At 62.1% G+C, this 23,713-nt stretch overlaps 2 protein-coding genes and 2 long non-coding RNA genes across 6 annotated transcripts; 2 read left to right on the top strand and 2 right to left on the bottom strand.

Annotated features, from left to right (window-relative positions):
• Positions 1-3,224: 3,224 nt before the first annotated feature.
• LOC115830640 lies at positions 3,225-8,298 on the bottom strand. Of its 3 annotated transcripts, none has more exons than XR_004026177.1 (5): positions 8,041-8,298; positions 5,840-6,002; positions 4,126-4,329; positions 3,904-4,047; positions 3,225-3,426 (listed from the first exon to the last, which is right to left on the bottom strand). It is a non-coding gene; the product is annotated as an uncharacterized LOC115830640 (long non-coding RNA). The 3 variants fall into 3 exon arrangements; XR_004026178.1 differs by having other exon boundaries at positions 5,840-5,913; XR_004026176.1 differs by having other exon boundaries at positions 5,840-8,298.
• Positions 8,299-8,387: 89 nt separating this feature from the next.
• LOC115830677 lies at positions 8,388-9,444 on the bottom strand. Its single transcript, XR_004026233.1, has 3 exons — positions 9,355-9,444; positions 9,020-9,248; positions 8,388-8,528 (listed from the first exon to the last, which is right to left on the bottom strand). It is a non-coding gene; the product is annotated as an uncharacterized LOC115830677 (long non-coding RNA).
• A 290-nt stretch (positions 9,445-9,734) lies between these two features.
• On the top strand, positions 9,735-12,473 carry ARC (activity regulated cytoskeleton associated protein). The gene is made up of 3 exons (XM_012507388.2): positions 9,735-11,710; positions 11,940-12,084; positions 12,381-12,473. The coding sequence occupies exon 1, from the start codon at positions 9,922-9,924 to the stop codon at positions 11,110-11,112; it is 1,191 nt and encodes a 396-aa protein (XP_012362842.2). The 5' UTR covers positions 9,735-9,921; the 3' UTR covers positions 11,113-11,710; positions 11,940-12,084; positions 12,381-12,473.
• LOC115830647 lies at positions 11,684-22,778 on the top strand. The gene is made up of 3 exons (XM_030795089.1): positions 11,684-11,710; positions 12,381-13,039; positions 22,601-22,778. Exons 1-3 carry the CDS (start codon positions 11,684-11,686, stop codon positions 22,776-22,778), a joined length of 864 nt encoding a protein of 287 aa, XP_030650949.1.
• The last annotated feature ends 935 nt before the right edge of the window (positions 22,779-23,713 follow it).

Raw genomic sequence — 23,713 nt, 5'->3', positions numbered from 1 at the left:
AGAGGGAGACGGAAGGCTGGAGACCGCGCGAGGCGGGGTGCGGCCAGCAGGTGGCGTGCAGGCCTCAAAGGCGTCCGCTCAGCCCCGGACCCAGGATGGAGGGAGGGCTGGCAGGACCGGGCCCAGGAAAATAGCCCAAGCTGCCAGAGGCCGGGGAGCCTGAGGATGGCCTGGGGGTCTCAGAGCCCTTCCTGCAGACACCTGCACGTGGGTCCAGGCTTGCCAGCTGTGAGCAGAGCAGCCCCTGCCCGGCTCGGTGCCCTGACCCAGCCTGAACTCGCAGCCCACCTTCCTCTGCTGCCCCTGAGGCACTCTGCTCTTCTCTTGGGCGGGCCCCACCCTCAGGTGCTGCCCCTCCACTGGGAATCTGATCCCCGGTCTGACTTGGCCCAGGAAGGAACAAATGCATTTTTAGAGGACTCTGCGACATTCGAGTTTCATAGCCCCTGGAGTGGGGAGCAGAGGGCAGGCTTGGTGCACCCCCGCCTCTGTGATCTCAGCAATTCCTGACCCTTCGGGGCCTCAGAGCTCACTGGCCTGGGAGAGGGAAAAAGGGAGAGGAGAAGGTCCCTCCTGGTCCCCTTTCCAGGGACAGTGAGAGAAGCCCAGTGGCCAGGGCGGGTGCTGACCCCACCCTGACCTTCCCTGACTCAGCCACCACCCAGGCTGATCAGAGGCTCAGCGCCAGCATGCAGTACCAAGGCAGTGTCAGAGAGATGGATGTGCTTCTGCCAGCCGCCTCTCCACCCCGGGCTCCCCCGGCCTGCCCAGGGCTCTGCAGCCCTCTCAGCCTGCCATGCCCTCCCAGGCCCCAGGTCTGCCACCGGATGCACCTTAGGACCAAGATGCAATGGAGGGACATGGGCTCACATGGCCCTGGTCCTGCCCACGCAGACTGCCCAGGCTTCTCACCAGTTGAGCCTCCCCAACTGCCTGCCCCACGGTCAGCTCAGAGGGTTTCCTGAGGACACCGGCCTGGCTCTTGGGAGCAGCAGATGGCAGCAGGCTGAGGACTGGCGGCCTCAGGGCCAGGAGAGCCTGAGTACAAATTGCAGCTCGGTCATTCACTATGGCCTGGGTTCCCCGGCACACCCCTTGCCATCTCTGTGCCTCAGTTTCCTCATCTGTAAAGTGGGGTGACACGGATCGCCCTCCCGGCTGTTCTGAGACTCAGTAAGATGCCCGGCGCACAGCAGGGCCCTCCTTTTCTCACCACAGGACCTCTGCTGCCACCTGCTTTTCCAGAAACACACAGCACAGTGGGCTCCCCACCCCCACCCTAGGACCAGGAAGGAGACCGTGGTAGGAGGGACCAGTGGCATAATGGCTGGGGTCCAGCACAAAATGAAAACAGAGGCCCTTTGTCCAAAAATGAATCAAAATCCTACAGTGCTAAACCCAGCACCACCCCTCTGAGCTCAGGGACCAGCGTGACCACCCAAGCCGCCAGCCCTCCTGTGTCCCATCACACTCCCCACTGCTGGGCCTCACGAGCAAGCTGGGGGTGCCCAGGGCAGATGCGGGCACCCATGGTGTCTGGGGATGTGGTGCTGCGACCTGGCGAGGTGGAGGCTCTGCCCTCTGGGTCTCAGCATCTCCCTCATCTCCCAGGGCAGGCAAGACCTTGGAGAGAAGCTGACCCAACTCCCAGCACCTGCTGGCGCTCAGTGGGCAACGACTGTCCCCATCTGTGAGCCCCAAGCCATGTCCAGAGCAGAGCCGACTCCCTCTGCCTCAGGAAGCGTCCCTGGGAATTTGTGGGAGCCTGAAGGGCCACTAAGCAGGGCCAGGACCTCTTCAGAGAGGGGTGTCTCCCACCGCCCTCTGCTGCCTGCCCCTCCTGCAGTGCTGTGCCCTCGTGGGGCCCAGTGCCTGGAAGCAGGGGATGGTGATGCCAAATCCTGCGAGCACAGCAGCCTGCGGTGTCATACAGGAGCCAAGGCAGGGCCGCGTGACCCCTGGCTCCTGACCTCCCAGCCGGGGGCCCAGGTCGTCCACTCCTGGTAGGGCTGGGGCTGGGCAGGGGTCCCTTCAGGCCAGCACCTCAGAGAGCGGGCGGGCGGGCGGGTGGTGCAGAGCCTGCATGCGTGAGGAGCTCCTGGCCGCGTCACAGCCGCGCTATTCTCAGCCTCTCTCCTTTTATGGCTCCGGAAGTGAGCTGGGGTTGCTAGCAGCCTGGCTGGCACTGAGGAGAGATTTAAATGGAGATGCAGAGAACAGCAGGAAAGCGCAGCCATCAGGGTGGGGGCAGCGTCCCGTCCTGGATGCCACCCCCTCCCTGGCACGGGCATCCTGAACCCCCAGCTCTGGGGGCGTCTGGCCTGGCCAGCTGGCAGTGAATCCTTGGTCCTGATTTTGGGGCAGCCACCCTCGGGGCTCTTGCAGCACAATCTGGGCCAGGTGGGCGTCCAGGGAGGTGTGGGGTGGGCACACAGTCTGGCTGGGGACCCAGTGTGGGGGAGCGCCAGGCTCCAACCCCCCAGGCCGGACTCCAGTGGCTCCTCACAAGTCCCCCTCATGCTCCTCCCCAGCTCTGTGCTGGCAACCCGACAGTGGGGACCCCCAGCTCTGTGCTGGCAACCCGACAGTGGGGACCCCCAGCTCCCCCTCAGCCCTGGCCCCCTAAACAGCTCTTAAACCCAGCAAAGCCACTCCCCACCTGCCTGCCCCTCTCTGCCCCCACTGTCCTCCCTTTTCCATCCTCCCCACCAGCTCCAGGCTGGCATCCTGGCCAAGGTCAGGCAGGCTCCGGACCTATCCCTCCCCTATCTCGCCTGCCTCCAGGATCTGCCCTCTTTGGAAAGAACCCAGATACCCCCCCTGCTCCTCCTTGGCCCCCACACCACCCTTTTCACAAAGGCCCTTCCTCACCTGCCCACTGCTGGCCTCACACACCTCGGGGGTCACAGCATCTCCAATGGAGCCAGAACCAGGTTCCGTGTGCCCAGAGCAAGCTCAGGGCACACACCAATAGGTGTGCAAGAGACGGGTACCCTGGCCCACTCACTCACACTCACACTCACATACGCACAGTCACACACACTCATACACTCACACACATGCACACACACAGACATGCAGGAAGACTCCATTTGTGCTCAGGGGCTCCTATGGTAGCACACACAGGGGAGGCCAAGGCGCGCAGAAGACTCAAACAACATGGAACGAGGAGGTCAGGAAGGCTTCCTGGAGGCAGCGATGTTGGGCTCAGGTTCAGACAACACTTACGGCAAAGCCGACTCTTTATGCTTAGGTGTTAACACTGGAATGTTTGTCAGTTGAACAGGGGGTGGTGGGCAGTGGAGTGGACGGGGCGTTCTGTGTGGAGGGAGGCTGGTGATCCAGGGCCCATGGGCTCTTCCTCACTCTCTGCCACACTGCCCAAGCTGAGAAGGACCTCAGCCTCCATTTGGTCCACTCTGTCCCCTGTGGATAAGGACATGGGGCCAGAGAGGTTGAGTGGCTGGCATGAAGTCACACAGTGCCTCGTGGAGATGCACGATGAGCGGTGCCTGCTTCTTCATCCCATGCTCAGACCAGGCGGGAGGCACCCGCTGTGAGGCGCCTTCTGGGCTCAGCCCCGCCTGCTGTTCCCACCAGCACACCTGTCTCCCCATGTGCACCCAGGATCTGCTCCTGCAGTGCCCAGATGGCCCTCCTCCCCTGTCCCAGCGTGGGCAGTGCCAGTCAGAGGGGACCAGCCTGACCCCCTAGCGAGAGCGCCCGGAAGGAGAGAGCTGTGGGTGTTCTTTGCAGAGCTCTGGGTGGGGCGACTTGCTGGTGCTGATGGGTGGCAAAGCCTGCAGGGGGCACGGTAATGCCCACCCCCTTATTTTATGGGGTGTTCTGCACCTCCTTGCACTCCACCCCCTCCCAGGGTCATGCCTCCATCTGGCTTAGTACCTGCCAAGGCTGTCTTGGAAACTTTTGTTGACGGAATGACTGATCACCCCACCGACTGGGCAGGGCAGAGCTGGAGCTACCTTGGAGCACTTCCTCAGCGAGGAAACTGAGGCCAGAGAGGGCGTGGGGGCTTAGGGAACTCACCTACAGTCACACAGGAAATGAAAGTGTCTGTGGGACACCTCTGGGAGGTTGGAGGTCTCCCCAAGACCCCAGACGCACTTCCTGCCCTGGCTCTGGCCGTCCTTGCTGTGTGGCTTGGGCTAATCCCTGGCCCTCTCTGGACCTCGATTTCCCCTTCTGTGCACGGCTGGGGTGGCGGTGGTGAGGAGCGCATGTCCCTTGTCTGCCCGTGGTCGGTGGAGGCCTGGGCTCTCGTGACCCCACCTGCCCCGAAGGGACGCCTGTGCATCTGGGCCAGGCTGGCTGGAAAAATACAGAACTTTCCTTGGAGGCTGGACTGGGAGGCGCTGAGGCAGGAGGCAGGAAGGAGGAAGGAGGAGGGAGGAGGGTCTGGTGTGTGGGGGCCCGGAACGAACAGGCTGCCTGTTCCAGGGACAGGGACGCAGCAGCACAGAGCCTGCCAACAGAAGAGGAAGGAAGGAGCAGTTGTGGGGCGGGGGGGGGGGGATGGTGGGGGGTGGGGGACAGAAAGAAAATGTTCCCGCAGCCCCAAGGGGCTGGGGAGGCTGCAGAGGCTGCAGAGGGAGGGGGCCTCGGAGGCCCCTGGGCCCACCCGCCCTGCACCCATCTCCCATTGGCCCCCAGGCCATCAGCTTCCATCTTCTGCACCAGTGCCAGAGCCAGCCCACTCCTTGCGGCCCCTCTCATCCCTCAGGGTCTTTCCCAGCCCTTGTTGCCACCTTGGGAACACCAAGCACTGTGCCCATCCTTGATGGGGGTCTCCTAAGACCTCTGCCCCCTTCCACCCTGCTCCCCTCCAGGGCTCTCACAGAGGCTGTCGGGCTGCAGCAGCTATGAGGCTGGAGGTCGGGCAGGTGGGTTGATGGACGAGGGCCTCAGCTCTGTCACTTGCCCACTCAGCAGCCTGGGGCAGGTCCTCCCACCCCTAACGACCCCTGTGGAAGCTGAGGCGAGAGCATCTACCTGGGTGGCCAAGCAGGAGCAGCTGCGCCCCGGCCTCTCCTCTGCCCCTCTACTTTCCCACCTCAGTCCTTTGTGCCTCCTTGGTCTTCTCCCCAGGCTCAGCCCTGGCCTGTTGTGCGCCCCCCCGCCCCGCCCCATGCTCTGGAGGTGGACTGGGACCCTCATTCTCAGCTCTGCTCTCTGCCTACCCTGGCCCATCCCCACTGCAGGTGGCCCTCAGGTCGGAGACAGCAGAGCCCAGGTGTCCTCCCGGCTGCCTGGACCCAGATCCGCCAGCTGCCCCTGCAACTTGCCACCAGGTCTGTGCCGTCACCGCAGGAGCGACACCGGGGGTGGGCACTGGCCAGGCCTTGCAGGACAGAGGAGGGGGGCAGGACGAAGAGGCCCCCAGAACCTCTCCTGAGGAGCTGAGGGCGGGGCCCCCAGGCCACTTCTTAGGCTCCAGAGTGGCACTGACAAGAGGCTCCGGCAGGAACAGCTGGGAGAAACCTCGCCAGACCAGGTGGCACGAGGCCAGGGACGAGGCTCCTGGAGCCCCGGAGCTCCCGGCCACCCCTCGAGGCCTTGGCATTGCCACCCACTTTATGGATGGAAAGCTGAGGCTCAGGTGAGCAACTGTCCAGTGTTTCCTGACTAGAAAGGAATGGAACAGGAGCCATTCCAGCCCTCAGACCCTCGCCAGTGCCCGCTCTGGGCCAGGCCCTGCTTATGCTGAGGTGTTCACCTATGGGCACCACCTGTAGGGTGGTGCAGGGACTCAGCCAGGCCAGGCAGCTGGGACAGCCTTGCCCTGTGCCTGCGAGGAAGAGGCAACAGGAAAAGAGGATACCTGGGGTGGGAGTCTGGCCTGTGAGCCCAGCGAGGTCAGAGGTCAGCAGCTCCTGCAGCCTGTGGAGTCCTGGGCTGGACAGCAAGGGACACCCGGTGGGAGCAGGTGGCTGAGAGGCTGGCCTCCAGGTCTGGCCACACAGCTTGGGCCAGCAGTAGGCACCCTGAGGGCATAGGGCAGCCTGGTTCTTCTCTTCCAGCCCCACAGGGCAGTAGGTGGTGACAGATGAAGCCACAAGGCTGGGGAGTGGTCACATGTGGGGGGCGGGTGTCCGAACCAACCCCTGGGACCGCCGCATTCCTTCTCTGCTGCCGGCTCCTCACTCCACGTGGCCCACACAGAAGGGCAGCAGGAGCCCCGGAATGTGTGCAAAGGGTGGGGTGGGCAGGTGTGTGCGGCCAGCAGTGGGCAGGCGAGGAAGGGCCTTTATGAAGACAGTGGTGTGGGGGGCCTAGGCAGAGTTGGGGGCCCTCTGGGCTGTTTCCAAAGAGGACAGAGCCTGGAGGCAGGGGAGATGGGGGAGGTGTGTGCCTCTGCGTGTGCCCATGTGTTTGCGCATGTGTGTGAGTGAGGGTGGGTGTGAGCTCTGGCCTGGAGGGGCCTGTGTTTGCCTCTCCCTGCTGAGTAGCACTAACTGCCGGCACCCGAGATCAGCAGGGCCAGCCTAGGGGAGCAGCAGGATGCCCCAGGTCAGCAGCTGCCCTGTGAACGCTCCTGGCAACCCAGAAAGGCCCTGCCGGAGTGGGTCAGCCAGGGCTGAGACCGTCTGGGGCTGCAGGGAGAGAGCCGACTCCCTTCGCTCTGATCAGGCAGGAGCAGAGGCGGCTGGGCACCGCAGAAGGAGAAGGGAGGCCCAGGGCACAGGGTGGCCCCTGCCTCTCAGAGCAGGTACCCGCACACCTCTGGGAACCTAGGTGGCAGGGGTTCAGGAACCAGCACTAAGAGGTCCTTCGAGGCTGCTGTGAGCCTGTGATCTCAACCGTGAACAGAACCTGGGGGTCACGGGCTACCCCACCCTCCCCTGCAGGACCCCTCCTCTCAGGCAGGTGGGACCTCAGAGCTGTCAGACCTGTGCGGCAGCAGACCGGGTTGGCTTTGAGAGTGGGGGTACCCCAGGTGCTCCCGACCCCCTTGTGCAGGTCTAGCCCCACCCCCTCCCCCTGTTCCTTCCCCCACCTGCACCCCCAAGCTATGCTGCTCCAGTGGCTGTCAGGGATGGGCAGGGGGTGGGGGTGGGCTGGAGAGAGGGGCAGGGCAGGCCCCTGTCAGGAGAGGCCCCCGCCCCAGGTGGATGGGAGCCAGCCTGGCCTCCTTTCCCGAGGCTGCAGTGCGGGGGTTTGGTGAGGGCTTCTGGGGCGATAATTGGGCAGCGATTAAGTGTTCCTGGCAGCTGCGGCTGTTGCCTGTCACCTGTCAGCTCAGGCCTGCATTCACAGCCTCTGCAGACCCTGCTGTAGGGAGTTGGGGAGGGGAAGATGGGGCTCCGCGTGGTACCCCCGACGCTGCCTGCCCTCGTGCCATCCAGGGCAGGCACTGTGCTCTCCCACCGGTGTCGGCTTGGCCATTGCTGGCTTGCTGTTTAGCAGGTGACAGGGGTGGTGAGGGGCCACGGGGCACTGAGCAGAGGACACCAGGATTCCTCACCAAGGGCCTGGCTCCTGCCCAGCCCTGCCTTGCTCACCAGGCCACCTTGGGCACTCACCCTTCTCTGGGCCTGGCTCCCTCCACGCAGGTGAGGGAACTGAGGCAGCGGCACCACCTGTGACCTTGGCTCACGTGTCCCCAGTCCTGCCTCCTTGTCAGCTTGCCAATGCCTCTGGTGGGGGTGGCAGCTGGAGGCTGTGCCCTGGCAGGGACGTCAGGAGCCACATGGGCTTGTAAACCCTGGCGGGGCTGGCCCCTGGTCATTGAAGTGCTGGCTCTCACAATGGACACACATGCACGGTCAGTGCCCAGTACCCAGACAACACTTATAGGCTCATGCTGGTCCCAACCCAGACATGTGGCCCTCGGTGACCGCCGGCTGCACTCACCCAAGGCTGCTGGCATCTGCCCGTCCCGCATGTACCCACCCAGCTCCTCTCCCCGGGATTCCGCAGTGGAGAAGCGGGAAGGTCTCTGTGCTGGAGTCTTCTCTGCCTGGCTCCCCCTCCCAGCTCAGCGGTGCCCCTCCGCCCTCCCTTCTCTGTCCGCCCACTTACCTTTAATTAGAAATGCCAGGAGAGCCATTTTTGGGGAGTTTTTTTGCCAGAAAGACGTTCCCCCCAGGGGCGGAAGGAAGGAGGAGACAGACTGGCTCTGAGGCGGGGAGAGGGCTCCCCGGGAGAGCCGGTTGGGGGGGGGGCTCAGAGGGTTGGCAGGGAGTGGGGATTCCAGCAAGTGGGCACCTGTGTGCCCTTGAGTGCCTGAATAAGGCAGGAGGTGCTGGAGGGAGCTGAGGGCTGTGAGTGGGGGGTATGAGTGTGTCTGTGGGAGCTATGAGTGGGGGGTATGAGTGTGTGTGTGGGGGCTGTGAGTGAGGGCATGAGTGTGTGGGGTGGGGTTAGAGTGGGGGCTATGAGTGTGTATGTGGGAGTGTGAGTGGGGGTATGAGTGTGCAGCATGTGTGTGTCTGAGAGAGGGAAAGGGCAGCTGGCAGCAGGGACAAGATGTCTTGATTGTCAGCGATGATGTCCTCATGGCCCTCTGGCTGTGGGGAATGGTGTGTGTCATCCGTGCCGGGGTAACATCAGGGGACCTGAGACCCATGCCTATCCAGCCAGCACTGGAGTAACTCAGGAAGGGCGTCCCTACCCCCGCCAGGTTGCCAGGGAGGCAGAAGGGACCTCCCTCCAGAGGGAGTCTCGGCTTCCGGAGCCCCACTCCTTATATGGTGCTTGGCTTCCCTCTGCCTCTCCTGATGCACCGTACTGCCAGCACCGGCCCCCCTCCCTCTCCGTCCTCTCCTCTCCTCCCTCCCCCTCTCCTTTCCCTCCTTCCTCCTCCCTCCCTCTCTCCTCCCCTCTTCCATCTTCTTAGAAGTCTTGGAGCCTCTGGCCAGGTTCTTGATATAGCCAGGGTCTTCAGGGCCCAGTTCCCTTCATTGGGAGCAAAATGTCCCCTCCATGTCCTCCAAACCCCAGCCCCCCAGGTAGCAGCTGCCAGATTTCCCTGCAAATACAGAAAAGTATTGGGCCTTACCAGAGACCTGGGTGTGGGGGCATGGGGCAGCCCTGTCCAGTCACAGAGAGAGCCTCTGCCTGGCTGTGCGTCCCTCACACAGAGCCCAAGACCCGGACTCAGGACCTGGGCAGGAGTGAGTGGGAGCTCAAAGCCACATCTGAGAGCTCACATGTAGACTTGCTGAGCCCCTGGGCACAGAGGCTGATGGTGAAGGTCCTTCCCGGGCTGAGCTGCACATCCTGCAGAGCTGGGCGGGCAGGGTCAAGGGCAGTGAGGACCCAGGAGAGCAGTGGCCAGCGCCAGCCCCCTCCAGCCCCCCAAAGAGAGAGGCGAGTGGAGAGGAGGAAGCCCACCTTGGGACCCTGGGAGGCAGCAGATGACAGCCCGCCCAGGGCCCGGGAGGGGGCGTGGGAGAGGCGCCCAGTGCCCGGCTCAGTCCCTCCGGTCCCCGCAGACTGAATGAGCCCCGCCGCCCGGGGTGGGAGGTGCGGAGCGGAGGGATTAGTCATCCCGGCCCCGCCATGTGTGCAGGGGGTGGGACCTCCCGTCCCTTGCCGCCCGGGAGCCGAGTGGGCGCAGGGCGGGGCCTGCAGGGGCGCGGGCGGGGCGCTGGCGGGGAGCCTGCGGCTGGGCCAATGAGAAACCGGGCTCGGCGAGCCGGCCGCCCACGGGCCGCGCTGGCTGCATAAAGAGCCGGCGGCCAGGACTCAGCGCAGAGCTCGGGCGCCGCGTCCTCCCTCCGCAGCAGCCGAGCCGGACCTGCCTCCCCGGGCGTGTTCCGCCAGCCCCGCCGCCGGCCCGCAGCGACAGACAGGCGCTCCCCGCAGCTCCGCACGGGACCCAGGCCGCCGGACCCCAGCGCCGGACCTCCCTCCGTCCGCCCCGAGGAGTTTGCCGCCTGCCCGAGCACCTGCGCACAGATGGAGCTGGACCAGCGGACGAGCGGCGGGCTCCACGCCTACCCCGGGCCGCGGGGCGGTCAGGTGGCCAAGCCCAACGTGGTCCTGCAGATCGGGAAGTGCCGGGCCGAGATGCTGGAGCACGTGCGGCGGACGCACCGGCACCTGCTGGCGGAGGTGTCCAAGCAGGTGGAGCGCGAGCTGAAGGGGCTGCACCGGTCGGTGGGGAAGCTGGAGAGCAACCTGGACGGCTACGTGCCCACGAGCGACTCGCAGCGCTGGAAGAAGTCCATCAAGGCCTGCCTGTGCCGCTGCCAGGAGACCATCGCCAACCTGGAGCGCTGGGTCAAGCGCGAGATGCACGTGTGGCGCGAGGTGTTCTACCGCCTGGAGCGCTGGGCCGACCGCCTGGAGTCCACCGGCGGCAAGTACCCGGTGGGCAGCGAGTCGGCCCGCCACACCGTTTCCGTGGGCGTGGGGGGTCCCGAGAGCTACTGCCACGAGGCGGACGGCTACGACTACACCGTCAGCCCCTACGCCATCACCCCGCCCCCAGCTGCTGGCGAGCTGCCCGGGCAGGAGCCCGCCGAGGCCCAGCAGTACCAGCCGTGGGTCCCCGGCGAGGACGGGCAGCCCAGCCCCGGCGTGGACACGCAGATCTTCGAAGACCCTCGAGAGTTCCTGAGTCACCTAGAGGAGTACTTGCGGCAGGTGGGCGGCTCTGAGGAGTACTGGCTGTCCCAGATCCAGAATCACATGAACGGGCCGGCCAAGAAGTGGTGGGAGTTCAAGCAGGGCTCCGTGAAGAACTGGGTGGAGTTCAAGAAGGAGTTCCTGCAGTACAGCGAGGGCACCCTGTCCCGAGAGGCCATCCAGCGCGAGCTGGACCTGCCGCAGAAGCAGGGCGAGCCGCTGGACCAGTTCCTGTGGCGCAAGCGGGACCTGTACCAGACGCTGTACGTGGACGCGGACGAGGAGGAGATCATCCAGTACGTGGTGGGCACCCTGCAGCCCAAGCTCAAGCGTTTCCTGCGCCACCCCCTGCCCAAGACCCTGGAGCAGCTCATCCAGAGGGGCATGGAGGTGCAGGATGACCTGGAGCAGGCGGCGGAGCCGGCCGGCCCCCACCTCCCGGCGGAGGATGAGGCGGAGGCCCTCACGCCCGCCCCCAACAGCGAGTCCGTGGCCAGTGACCCGACCCAGCCCGAGTAGAGGGCATCCCGGGGCCCCCAGCCTGCCCACTACATCCAGCCTGTGGCTTTGCCCACCAGGACTTTTGAGCTGGGGCTGACTCCTGCAGGGGAAGCCCTGGTCCAGCTGGGTGCCCCCTCGGGCTCCGGGCGGACTCGCACACACTCGTGTCATCCAGATGTGAGCACCGCACCCAGCGGCAAAGAGCCCTCTCCCCTGCAGGGCTCCGCCCATCACCCTCCCTCCGTCTGTCTTCCCGGCCTGGACCCCCCCGTCCACACTCTCAGGCCATCACAGAACACCCCAGCTTCCTCATTCTGCTACAACGCCCAGGCTGTCTGGACATCCAGAAAACCAAGTGTCCGGATGGCAGGGGCCAGCGGCCACCAAGCTCATGGGACACCCAGAGCAGAAGCTAGGGCAGAGCCAACGCTGAGGGAGCCTCGACTTCCGGCGCCGCCGCCCTCTCCCGGCATCCGCAGAGCCAGCTGACGCCCTCCCTGCCTCCCAGGGCAGCTGGCCAGCCTCGGGCAGCGCGGCCCCCTCCTCCCAGGGGAGAGTAGAAGTCGCACACGCAGCAGCAGCAGACCTGATGTCCTGGTGCTTCCTGGCCCCTCAGGTGAGCCCCTGCCCCAAGGCAACACGCACTGTGGGGCATCTGAGAGCTGGCGGGACCGGGAGGCTGCTTTCTAGGAGAGCCCACTCAGGCTCGGGCCCCCAGCAAGTTAGCCAAAGGGATGGGTGGGGCTGGCGTCATGGAAGGGGGCACTGGGGAGAGTGGGCCGGGTGGAGGCAGGGGCAGTTTGCTGAGCCAGCTCTCAGATGGACCCGCGCTTTCTCTCCCCCAGCTCCAGTGATTCACGCCTGCCTGGAGAAGAATCAGAGCTCAGCTCATGACTCACCCGTGGCAGGCGGAGGGTCCCAGAGGGGCTGAGTCCTCAAATCCGACTGAGGCAGCAGCCGGCACCATCGGAGCCAGGAGAGTGACAACAGGTAACGGAGCGCCACCCTTCCACCCAGACCCCACCATCAGCTGTCCCGGCCAATGAGCTCCTTCCCAGACCCCAGACACCCTGGGACCCAGGCCACCCCCCAGCGTTCGGGCACAGACCCCAGACACCCTGGGGCCCAGGCCACTCCCCAGTGTTCGGGCACGCTGGGAGGCTCCGACAGGGTTGGGGGGCTCTGCCTTGGAAGACCAGCGCCATCCACCGGCCCCAGCCCCTCCCTGTGGAGCCCTGGCTACTGTCCTGCATGGTCCCTCACTGCCCACTCTCCTCTTCCTTCAGGTCTCAAGGTTCCCACAAAGTGTTTGCTGCTGTGCTGGGCACCACCCACCCCTCACCTTGCAGGCTGCCTGCGTGGGAGGCGAAGTCCCAGGACAGCCCAGAGCGGGGCTACAGAGAGGAGTCGGCTGCAGCAGAGGGCAGGAGCCCCAGCTTAGCCCTGAGCGCCAGCGCGAGGGCCAGGGCTTGCCACTAAGCCCGCCCCGCTGGCCGCCAGCTGCCGGTCCCCAGAGCCACTGCAGCAGGAGTCGGGCCCTGCCTCCCTCCCAGCAGGGAAACCCCGCCCGCTGCCAGGCCATCCTCTCTGCTAGAGGCTTTCATGAGCCCCAAGCCTGGGGCCACAGCTTCTACTCCTGCCCAGCAGCCCTGAGCCCAGCTGCAGGAAGGACATCCCAGAAGCCATTGCTCCTGGGGCGCTTCCCGGCATTCTGCCCTGCCCCGACACCAGAACCCTGGTGCTGGCGGGCCACTAGGGTCTGCAGCCTGAGCAGGCGCCGGCTCAGGGTTCATCCTTCTGCCTTGTCCACTGGGGGGACCAGCCCCACAGACCACTCTGACAAGTCTTCAGCCCACACCCTGCCAGCCCCACAGATTTTATTTTTGCACATAAGCCATAACCAATCCTCAAGGCTGGCACAGGCTTTGGGGAAGCCCTGGAGCTTGTGAAGACCCTGGAAATCTCATAAGGCTGTGGCCAACCCCTGCCCCTTGCCCCCTCACAGACCAGGCCTTAAATGTCGGTCCAGGCCCTGTGCACCTTACCCCAAAGACAGACTCTTTTTGTAAGATTTTGTTAATAAAACACTGAAACTTCCTGGAGTGTTCATGTTGCTTCTTCTATGGGTTTGGGCTGGGCAGGGGTGGAGCTGCAGACACAGGGCCCCTGGCCCAGAGGGTGACCCTGAGACCCCATGGGTGTAGTGAGAGATCTCCGGGGCTCGGGGGAGCACCAACAGGGCAGCCTCCATCAGGGTCCTGGATCCTCAGGGGGAAGCACCCTCAGGGTTCCACACTGCAGCCCCACTGCAGCCCACTAGGCCTAGCTCGGTCCTGCCTCCAGGCCTGAGGTGGCCATCAGTGAGGGTGCCTGCTGACTGGGGGAGCCCTGTTCATGCTGAGCTGAGGCCTGACCCTCTGTAAGTCCTACTGGCACATGGGGTGTACAGCATGGGGGCACTACAACTAGGGCTCGGCCCACACAGCCATCTCAGGCTCTGGAGCCCTGGGGACCTAGTCAGTGCAGACCCCAGCTGGGAGGGGACACTGGCCATTCCTGGTTGCCAGATCATGAACTTGGTCTCTCTGAGCCTCAGTTTCCTCATGTGCAAAACAGGGCATCTATCCTCACAGCATCTGTGCCAAAGAACTTGGAAACAAGAATAACTTGATGCCCTGCGGGACATCAGCCTCCCCCGCCTTTGTGGGGGCACTGGATTCCGAGGGGCTGCGGGAGGTCAGCCTCCCCTGCCTTTGTGGGGACACTGGAGACTGAGGGGCTGCAGGAGGTCAGCCTCCCCTGCCTTTGCGGGGGGGCAGTGGATTCCAAGGGGAAAAATGAGATGGCCTGGGGTAGGGATCAGCCCCTACCCATCAGTGTTCAGTGAGAAACAGGACTGACAGGAGACAGGAAATTCATTGCAAGGAATTGTTTTACTCAACGTAGGGGCTGCTGAGCCAGTCCAAAATCTACAGAGAAGGCCAGAACCTTGGGGAAAGGGCTGAAGCAGGCACCTGCGGGTGGAATTTCTTCTCCATCAGGGAAGCCTCAGCTCTGCTCTTATGGCCTTTCAAGGGACTGAATCAGGCCACCCAGGTTCCCAAGGATGCTCTTCCTGAAAGCACCTACGACAGACCTTCGGCGCAACACCTCTGTTAAGATTTGATTGAGTGACTGAGAACAGTACCCGGGCCAGATTGACCCTCACAACCATCATGGTCATTTGCTGCTGGAAGGTTCCCACCCCTCTGGTGGGGTTGCTCTGCTCCTGGGGATTCTGGGCCAAGCTGTGGGGTCAGCTGGTGGGTGGTGCCAGCTCAGCCCCGCCGGGAGGCCGGGTGCATTGCACCTGCAGGGTTCTGGCATTGAGCTCACTGCTCCTGCAGCAGCGAGGGGCCCGGGGAGAGCAGGAAGCAAGAGGAGACTAAGCAGAGAGAGCCACCTGCTGCCAGGAAATGTCGTCACCCACGGCGCAGGGCGCTGAGCAGGGCTCTTCACGGTGAAAGGGCCGCCTCCGCCCCACTCTTCCCTTGCATTTCTTTTAAACAACAAAGCTGCTGGAAGAACGGGAGAGGAAATTGGCAGGAACAGGAAGCTGGGCACCACGGTGCTGCCTGAAAGCAGTCATTTGTCTTGGAAGTACCACTTCTCACATGAAAAGCTGGAAGCTGTTGATGCTTTTCCCTTTTAGTAAAAAGTTACTCCCTGTAATTGTGGAACAGGCTATCAGAACCCTTCAGTTAACTGGAGGTGCAGCTGTGTCACTCTGCTCCCAAGGAAAGAGGCCGGAGGTTGGAGGGGCTGGTGGTCCGGGGCGGAGGGGCCCAGACCCTGTGAAGCTGTCTCTCAGCCTGAAGACCAGGTCCCAGAACAGGGTGTTCCCTGCCATTGGCCCCTCTCCACCCCTCGCTGCTCCTGCCCATCTAAGTATCACAGACCACTCAGTCTTTCCCCTTCACTGTAGCGTGGGGAAACTGAGGCACAGAGAAGGCCCGTGCTTGCCTCAGTTTGGGGAGAAGAATTGAGTCTGGGGGTAGGAAGAGCCAGGAAGCCCGTAGAGGTTCTTCCCGCAGACCCAGTTTGGTGGGAGGCCTCTGAGCCAGGGAGCATGGGTCAGATCCCCAAAGGGGCAAGTGCCTTTCCATAAAATCCCGCTGGTCTCACGGAGCTGGTGCGTGGGGGAGACGGCAGACACCTGGGCCCCTCTGTTGCCTTCAAGGCTCAACCGAGATTAAGTCTCTCAGTCCCAGCAGGGTCACTGTTGAGGGCTGGCGGTGCCACTGGGGGTTGCCGGGAAAGCGATGGGCTGGGGAGAGTGTGTGAGTCAGTGTAAACGCAAGGTTGCTGTAACAGACGCCCTGCAAATGCGGGGGGCAGCCTCCCGTCAGGGAAGCACGCAGCTGGCGACAGGGCTGCACCTGTTCGTTCCAGAACTTCTGGGTTTCTTGACACTCCAGGCTGCTACCCAGAAGGGGCAAGAGATGGCGAGGGGCGTGCCACGATTGTAAAGCTGAGCCCAGGAACGCCACGGCCACCCATGGTGCCTCTGCCCCTGCCCAGTGCCAAAAGCCTGGATGCATATGGGAAAGAGGGAGGAAGGATCTACATGGGCAACCAGTGGACAGGAGCTGCAATGCGTGGGAGGAAGGATCTAGGGGGGCAACCAGTGGACAGGAGCTGCAATGTGTTTGGGAAGGAGGGAGGAAGGATCTATGTAGGCAACCAGTGGACAGGAGCCACACTGGAAATTGTTTAGGGCGGTGTGTGTGCAGAGTGTGACCTCGGCCAAAGACGGCCTGGCCTCTGCCCTGGGCTCCTGGGAGGTCGTCACTAGGCCCTGAACGTCCAACCTGGTAAGAATGTCTAGTCCACCTGTGGCCTCGGGCCACACCTATGGTCCCATGTGACTTCAGTGGAGGCTTTGGGCTATGTGGCATCAGCTCTGCCCCCAGAAGGGCTGGAGACGGCTCAGCCATGTGGGCGCCAACCAGGACCACGAGACAGACCCCAAGGCAGGAACTACCCTGGTTGTTGATGCTCCATGTGCCTTGACCCACATCACTAAGGGAGGGACGGGGCCTAACTCTGTCCATGACCCCAGGGGAGGACAACCGGGAGGTCTGTGTCTGGACCCTCCTGGGCTCTGTCCCAGGCACCTCTTTCCATTCTGGCTTTATTTTTTATATTTTCTGAGACAGGGGCTCTCTGTCACTCAGGCTACAGTACACGGCTAGTCACAGCTCACTGCAGCCTCAACCTCCCAGTTCATGCCATCAACCCACATCAGCCTTGCAAGTAGCTGGGACCACAGGCGTGCACCACCACAACCAGCTAACTTCTCCCTCCCCTCCCCCCCACCCTCCACTCCCTTCCCCTCCCTTCCCCTCCCTTCCCCTCCCTTCCCCTCCCTTCCCTTCACTTCCCCACCCTCCCCTCCCCTCCCCTCCCTCCCTTCCCCTTCCCTTTTCTTTCTGAGATGGTGTCTTGCCATGTTTCCCAGGCTAGTCTTGAACTCCTGGGCTCAAGGGATCCTCCTGCCAGCTGATTTTAATCTACATCTTTTCCCCGTAGGAACCCACAGTCACGGGTATAATGGCTTTCAGGGGCACCGGGGCCCTCCTAGAGAATCACATCTGAGGTGGCCGTCAGGAGCCTGGGCTTCTATAGTTGGTGTCGGAAGTGAGGGTGGTGCAGTACTGTGGACTGTTCCCAGCCTCCCAGGTGGCAGGACTCTTTTCTAGTTGGCAAGGGTCTTTTAACTCCAGGAAGAGTTCAAGTTAGTACAGAAACTTAAAAAAGAATCAAACCTGAAATATTATTATTTTTGTCAAGAAATTACATATGTTTTATATTTTACAGCATTTTAACACTGAAAAGAATTTGGCCAATTGGAAGCCATGGAGCACCCCTCAAGATGCCAACGGCAAGTGTCCAGCCGATCTCCCGCTGTTTGGCCCTCTGTGTCCATCTCTCTTGGCGGAGCTGAGGGAGGAACAGGCGGGGGCAGGTGAGACAGGTCAAAGCTGCATGACTCCTGTGGCTGTTGGGTGAGGAGGGAGTGAAGAGGGTGGACAAGGGGTGAAAGGCCTTGCATAAGGAGGAAGAGGAAGTTCAATGAAGAGAAATGCCAGGCATCCAGGGGCCAAGGAGCCCTTCCCTTTCTGCCTTGGTTCCCGTGGGGCTGAGGTCCCAGGGTCCAGGTGGGAATTAGGAGGCTCATGCCAGGTGACATTAGAGGGCATGTCGGGGCTCAGTGCAGCCTGGTCCTGGGCTCCCCACCCCAGCCCTGCTCCCACCCAGCCCTTCCCCGTAAAGTCTGTGAGGTCCAGAGGGCCGTGCTCTCCTCCAGAGGACAGACACACTCCAGGGCCTGCCCCAGTGGCCCTGCTCCCAGTCCAGGTCCCTCCCACAAGGGCACCTGAGTCTTGGGGTGGCCATCTCTCAGTGGAGGGGTGGCTGAGGGTGGCTCTTTGTGGGGATGCAGCCTGGGTGTTCACAGCCCCTCCCCATAGAGCCACCCCCAGGTGGTGGGGTTGGGAGGGGGAGGTGACAGGGAGGGCAGGTGCTGACTCTGCTATTTCAGTGCTGTTGGAGTGCTGAGCACCTGTGCCCTCCCTTCCCACCACACTCCCTTCCCAGAAGAATCCCGTCCCAAGACTGGACTTTGGACTTTTGAGTTGATGTGGGAATGTGTTAGGACTTTGGGGCTATTGGGATGGAATGAGTGCATTTTGTATGTGAGAAGAACGGGAGTTTTGAGGGCCCTAGGTGGAATGCTATGGTTTAACTGTCCCCACCAAAACTCATTTTGGAATTTAATAATTGCCTTGTGGCAGCGTTGAGAGGTGGGACCTGTGAGAGGTGACTAGGTCATGAGGGCTCTGCTCTCATGGATGGATTAATGTTGCTATCTCAGGAGTGCATGAATTATCGTGGGAGTGGCTTTGTTATAAAAGTGAGCTGTCTCATGTGCACTCTCTTGCCCTCCTGCTTTCTGCCATGGAAGAACACAGCAAGCAGGGCCACACCAGATGCTGGCGCCATGCTGCTGGACTTTGCAGCCTCAGAACCATGAGCCGAAGAAACTTTTCTTTACAAATTATCTAGCGTGTGGTATTGTTATAGCAGCAGAGAACAGACTAAGACACACGTATATGAACCCGCTGGGGTTCCCCATGTGAAGAGGCTCCCCTATGACAGGGCACCCCTTACAACAAGGCTCCCTTATGCTGTGGCCCCCATCCACAGCCCCATGTTTCAGATATGAAAACTGAGGCTTGAATGGTGCAAGGGACCTGCCCACAATTGCCATGGAACCAGCCAGACTCCCTCTCCCCATGCCTGGTGCCCAGGAGAGGCTCGAAATGATGACTTTGAATGGGTATTGTCAAACCCTCCTGTGTCCGATTCCAAGCTCTGCGTTTATTCTACCTTCTGGGCCACCTCCTTTTAGACAAGGTTCCTTGTCTAAAGGTTTCTTCCTGGTTTTGGGCGATGGGAAGGGGGCCACTGAATTTGCCACGGCTCTGTTCTGCTGAGGGTCAGAGAGAAGCTGGTTCTTTTGTTCCTTTGCCTGCCCTAGGGTGAAGGTAGGGCTCCTATCCAGAAGCAATCTGCTTCCCAGTCTCACGGATGACTAGCCCTGGTCACCCATGGAGCCTCCCATTGGCCATACATGGCCCCTGCTTTCAATCAGTCACTGTCTCCTGGCCCTGGCAATGCAGTGACCCTGACCCTTAATTACAGACACGGGCAGGATGGTGAAGCTTCCTCCCAGCACTCCTGGGGACTCCCCCCACACACATTTGCAGGGATCCCAGCTGGCACCCTACTTTTGTAGGTAGCAGGTGACATACAATAGCCCATTTCTTCCAGGAATGAGGCCAGCATCCCACCCAGCTCTGGCTATGGGGGCCCAGAGGCAGCAGCCACGGGACAGGTTCCCCGGCCCTCCCTTGACCACCACCTCTCTCTGGGATGGGCCTTGTGGCTGCAGTGGCATTCTTGGTATAAGTGGGGAAACTGAGGCCCGGGAGAGGCAGAAAATTACCAGCGTGAACAAGATAGCCTCCTTGGCCTGTCTGTGCGTGCCTGGGCCGTGCTGTGGGCCCTCAGTGAGCAGCAGGCTGTAAGGTGTCCTCTCCCTTCTGTGTAGCCCTAAGTGGGCATTGCTCTGCCCGCCCAGGTTGGCAGTCTGTCTTTACCCACTCCAATACTGGCCCACATGACCACAGATGACCCAGTACTGACCCTGGCCACCTCATGGGGACCCTGGTGAGAGCAGCTTGGTCCGAGGGTGGGGCAGAAGCCAGACCACGGGTGCTGCTGAGTGCCCGTCCCAGAAGCTGTGCTGGGAACCTGAGTTGGAACACCAGGGTTGGCTCTCCCCAGGACCTTGTGCCCCCACCCTCCAGCCTTGCTCTTATCTCCGGGCTACAGCCCACCCTCTACTGGACGCTGACTCTGACATCCTGGGCACTTCAACTGAGAAAGTCCAAAGCAGCCGTCCTGAGGGTCCTGGTCCTCCCGTCCCCATCTCCTAAGGGTCTGGCCACCCCACAAGGCCACTGGACCAAGCTCCTCTATTTCTGTAATTGCCATGGGAGCAGCTGGGGTGTGCCAGCCTCATACTGGCCCCTACCCTGACTGCACTTCTTCCCCACCCTGCCTCTTCCCAAGGCCACCATGGGGCTAAGTTAATATTCAGTGCTCACTTATTGCCACCAGCTGGGCACAGTGGCTCACGCCTGCAATCCCAGCACTTAGGGAGGCTGAGGTGGAAGGAAGGCTTGAAGCCAGCAGTTCAAGACCAGCCTGGGCAACATAGTGAGACCCTGTCTCTACAAAAAATAAATATATATAAAAAGGTCGGGTGTGGTGGCTCACGCCTGCCATCCCAGCACTGTTTGAGGCTGAGGCTGATGCTGGAGGATTGCTTGAGCCCAGGAGTTTGAGACCAGCCTGGGCAACATGGCGAGACCCCATCTCTACAAAAATACAAAATAAAATTAGCCAGGTATGGTGGCGTGCACCTGTAGTCCCAGCTATACTACTTGGAAGGCTGAGGCAGGAGAATCACCTGAGCCTGGGAAGTTGAGGCTGCAGTAAGCCCTGTTCTCGCCACTGCACTCCAGCCTGAGCAGCAGGAATGAGACCCTGTCTCAAATTAAAAAAAAAAAAAAAAAAAAGAAAGAAAGAAATTACACCAGGGTGAAATACTTTCCAGGGCAGGGGACTCTGATCGTGCTCCTTTCTGACAGAGCACCTCGATTCTCCTGGAATTTCAGGTTGTCCCTTCCTCTCATCCTCCTCACCATCCTCTGTGCAGGGCTCCGTCTCATGCAACATTCCACGGGGGGCACCTTTGTGTTTGTTTTCTGTTTGCTTGTTTCCTGGAAACCTCCCTCCTGGAATAAAAACATCTTTAAAAGCTAAAATTGATGACTGAGGAGCTCCTGGGCCCATGCCCCTCTGTGGCCGGCCACCGCCACTGGGTAAAGCCCACATTTCCAGCTGTCAGGCCTCCCGGCTCTGCCCTCCCCTGCCCCACTGCTGGGGCGAGGAGCTCCCTCCTGGACTGCTGCTGTCTACCCTTTCCCCCTGGCCCCGCCTCTCCCTCTGTCCCCTTCCCACTCTCCCCAGCCCCCTCTGGTCCCTCCAGAATCCCTTAAAAGCAAAGCTCCCGGGGAGGATTGGGAGGGTTCCCCGGGTCCCCCACCCTCATCCCTTGCCCCCAGTCTCGCCAGCCTGGCACCCACCCTGGCCTGGCCTCGACTGCTGTTTCCCGCTGCCACCTCTGTCCTCCCTCTGACCACCTTCTTCCCTGAGCCCTGGGCCTCAGGCACAGGCCCTGCCACGGTGACCTCTGAGCTCAGCCTCCTCCTCAGCTCAGCCCTGGACAGAACCGGGGCTGGTGGGTATCCCCTTCTCCAGTGTCTGGTCCTGAGTCCCTTCCCATGTCCATGGCTGGGTCCCACTGACACCTGGCTCTGACCTTGAGGGGAAGCGTTGGGCCGGGAGCAGCCACATTGGGAGCTGGGGCTCAGCCAGAAAGAGCAGGGTCCGTCCAGCCTCTGTCCTTTCTCTGAGCTGCAACCCCATACACAGCCTTGGCCTGGGGCCAGTTACAGGGGTCCATCTGGCCACTGTGCTTTCTCTGAGCCACCACCCCCGGTACATAGCCTTGACCTGGGGCCAGTTATAGGGTGCTGCGGGATGCTCCATGGGCAGCGTCTTTCTCCAAGGCTGCCCCCAGAGACAGCAGCTGCTCAGCCCAGGGTGTCCACCAGGGGTGGGGGAGCCCTGCAGATAGTTCCCAGCTATTCCTCCAGCTTGAAGGGAGGGCCAGGTGGCCCTCAAGGCGATCTCTGGCACCACCTTGCCTGCCTCTGGATGGCCCCCTGGAACCCGTGAAGCTGCTCCACCCCTCTTCCGGGAATGGCCACTGTCTGTGAGCTCCTGTTCACCCTTGAAGCCTTGCCCTTGTCTCTCCTCCCTGCACCCCACCCCTGGCGTCACTGCTGTGCCTTGGGCATCTCTGACTCTTTCCATCTGTCTTGACGCTGCCTGACGCTCCCTGAGGACAGAGGCCCTGCGTCGGCCCCACACCTGTCCCTCCCTGGCAGCGTACCCCTCGTGCACAGCTGGTGAAGGGTGCCACTGCAGGCTGCCCCTCCCTGGGGGCCCAGGTCCTGGGCTCCTGCTAGTTCGTCTGGCGTTTTCCCTGCCAAGAGTCTGGGCTGTGAAGGAGGCTATTTTTAGCTTCTCTTATCCCCCGTAATTATCTTGCCTGTTTTGCCGTGGTGTCTGGTGCAGTCCGGCTGGAAAATGGCAGTATGTCTCTCCACACTCAGGGGACCTGGGGACGATGGGACCTACGCCCTGGGAGTGGGCGTGGTGGACGAGGGTGGTGGTCTGGGAGCCTCCTCGGTTCACATGCTCTCCCTGGAAATGGGGCCCAGCCTCCTCCTCATTCCTGGATGAAGCAAGAGGCTTGTGGTCCACTCAGACCCCTCCATCTCCTGGAGCCCTGTCCATGGTAAGAAGGAAGCCTGGGCACCCCGGCCTCTCCTTGAAGCCTGGAGCCTGCGAGGATCCCCTAACTGGGGTTTGCCCGTTTCAGCACCTGCAGGGAAATCCGCTGCTGTCCAGGGCTTCCCTATCAAGGACAGACGGGGTGTGGGTGGCGGATTCTAAGTCCTTTCTGGTGTGGAGGGAGGCACCTGTGGGAAGGGGCCCTGGGGTGAGGCAGGCTTTGCAGCCAGAGGCGGGAAGAAGGGTCTGCCTGAGGTTGCCCAGCAGCGGCAGCTGGCAGAGCAGAGGCCGGGACCTGCTCAGGATTCTGGGGCCGCCAAACCATATGCCCCCCTCGAGTCTGCCTGGGGAGCTGTCCGGTACCCAGGGACTCCCCTGCTTCCCCCCTCGAGTCCGCCTAGGGAGCTGTCCGGTACCCGGGGGCCCCCCTGCTTCCAGGCCTCCTTTGGCTCCCCTTGGCTTGGCCTTCAAGGCCCATCACCAACGGCCCCTCCCTCCACCGTGGCAGCCTGGAATCACTCTTCCTCCAGCACCTGAGGCCCCAAGAAGGGACCCTGACAGGCTCTCCAGTGGCTTTTCTCAGCACAGCTTCCTCTGACCAATGTCTCCCCCTGCAGCCCAATCCTTCACCTTCTGCAGGTAAAGCCTGAGCTGCCTCCTCCAGGAAGCCCCACTGGTGCTTGCTCCCATCCAGGTGAGTCCCAAGGAAGTCAGCCCTGGACACATTACTTGCTTCACAGCTGGGCGTGGATCCTCAGTCTCCCCGAGATTGCAGACAAAGGAGGAGGCTGAGGCCTCACCCCTGCATGCCCACCCCCAGGACAGACTCGGTCTCCTGCTGTGCCTGTCTCTTCTGTGGCAGAGCCCTTCACCCTCCTCCACCTGGCGAAGCTCCCTCATCCCCCCTGTGAGGCAGAATATGCCCCTCCAAAATGTCGGCATCCTCACGTTAGGCTCCCGGGCATGGGGAACTCGAGCTGCTCCTCGGCGGACCTTGGCATGTGGAGGTCGTCCTGGATCATCTGTGTGGCCCAGGGTGACCGCAGGATCCGTGGAGAGGGAGGTGCATCAGAGAGGGTGTGGACATGAAGCAGGGCAGGTGCTGGCAGGCGGCCACGGCTGGACCTGCCGCGGCTGCAAGAGGACGCTCCCCTCAAACCTCCCAGGGGAATGCAGGCTGTGGACACCTCGATTTCAGCCCACTGAGCCCCAGGGCTGGGCTCCTGACCCACGGAACTGTGAGACGAGAAAGGCCTGCTGTCTGAGCCACTGCATTTGTGGTTGCTTGCCCGGTGGCAGCAGGGGACCAGCACAGCCTCACGCTGCCTGCTCTGTGCCGGATTCCCCAGCGTCCCTGCATGGTGCAGATTCCCAGGCCTGCCTGGCTGCGGCCCTTCCCCTTCACCTGACTGTGTGGCCCCTCTGAGCCTCACCTCCTCACTGGTGAAACAGGAAGGTGAGGGTGTCTCCCCCTGGGGCTGATGTGGGGCTGACACATGGGTCAGATAAGGTCCCACGCGATCAGCTCCTCCCGTGGGACGGCCGTGGAGAGGGGCAGGTGAGCGCTAGGTGGGAAGAGCTGCCT

The sequence above is a fragment of the Nomascus leucogenys genome, chromosome 16, assembly GCF_006542625.1.
Source record: "Nomascus leucogenys isolate Asia chromosome 16, Asia_NLE_v1, whole genome shotgun sequence".
NCBI lineage: Eukaryota > Metazoa > Chordata > Mammalia > Primates > Hylobatidae > Nomascus > Nomascus leucogenys.
Note: the sequence above shows the minus strand (reverse complement) of the source record. Positions and strands in the feature narration are given on the sequence as shown.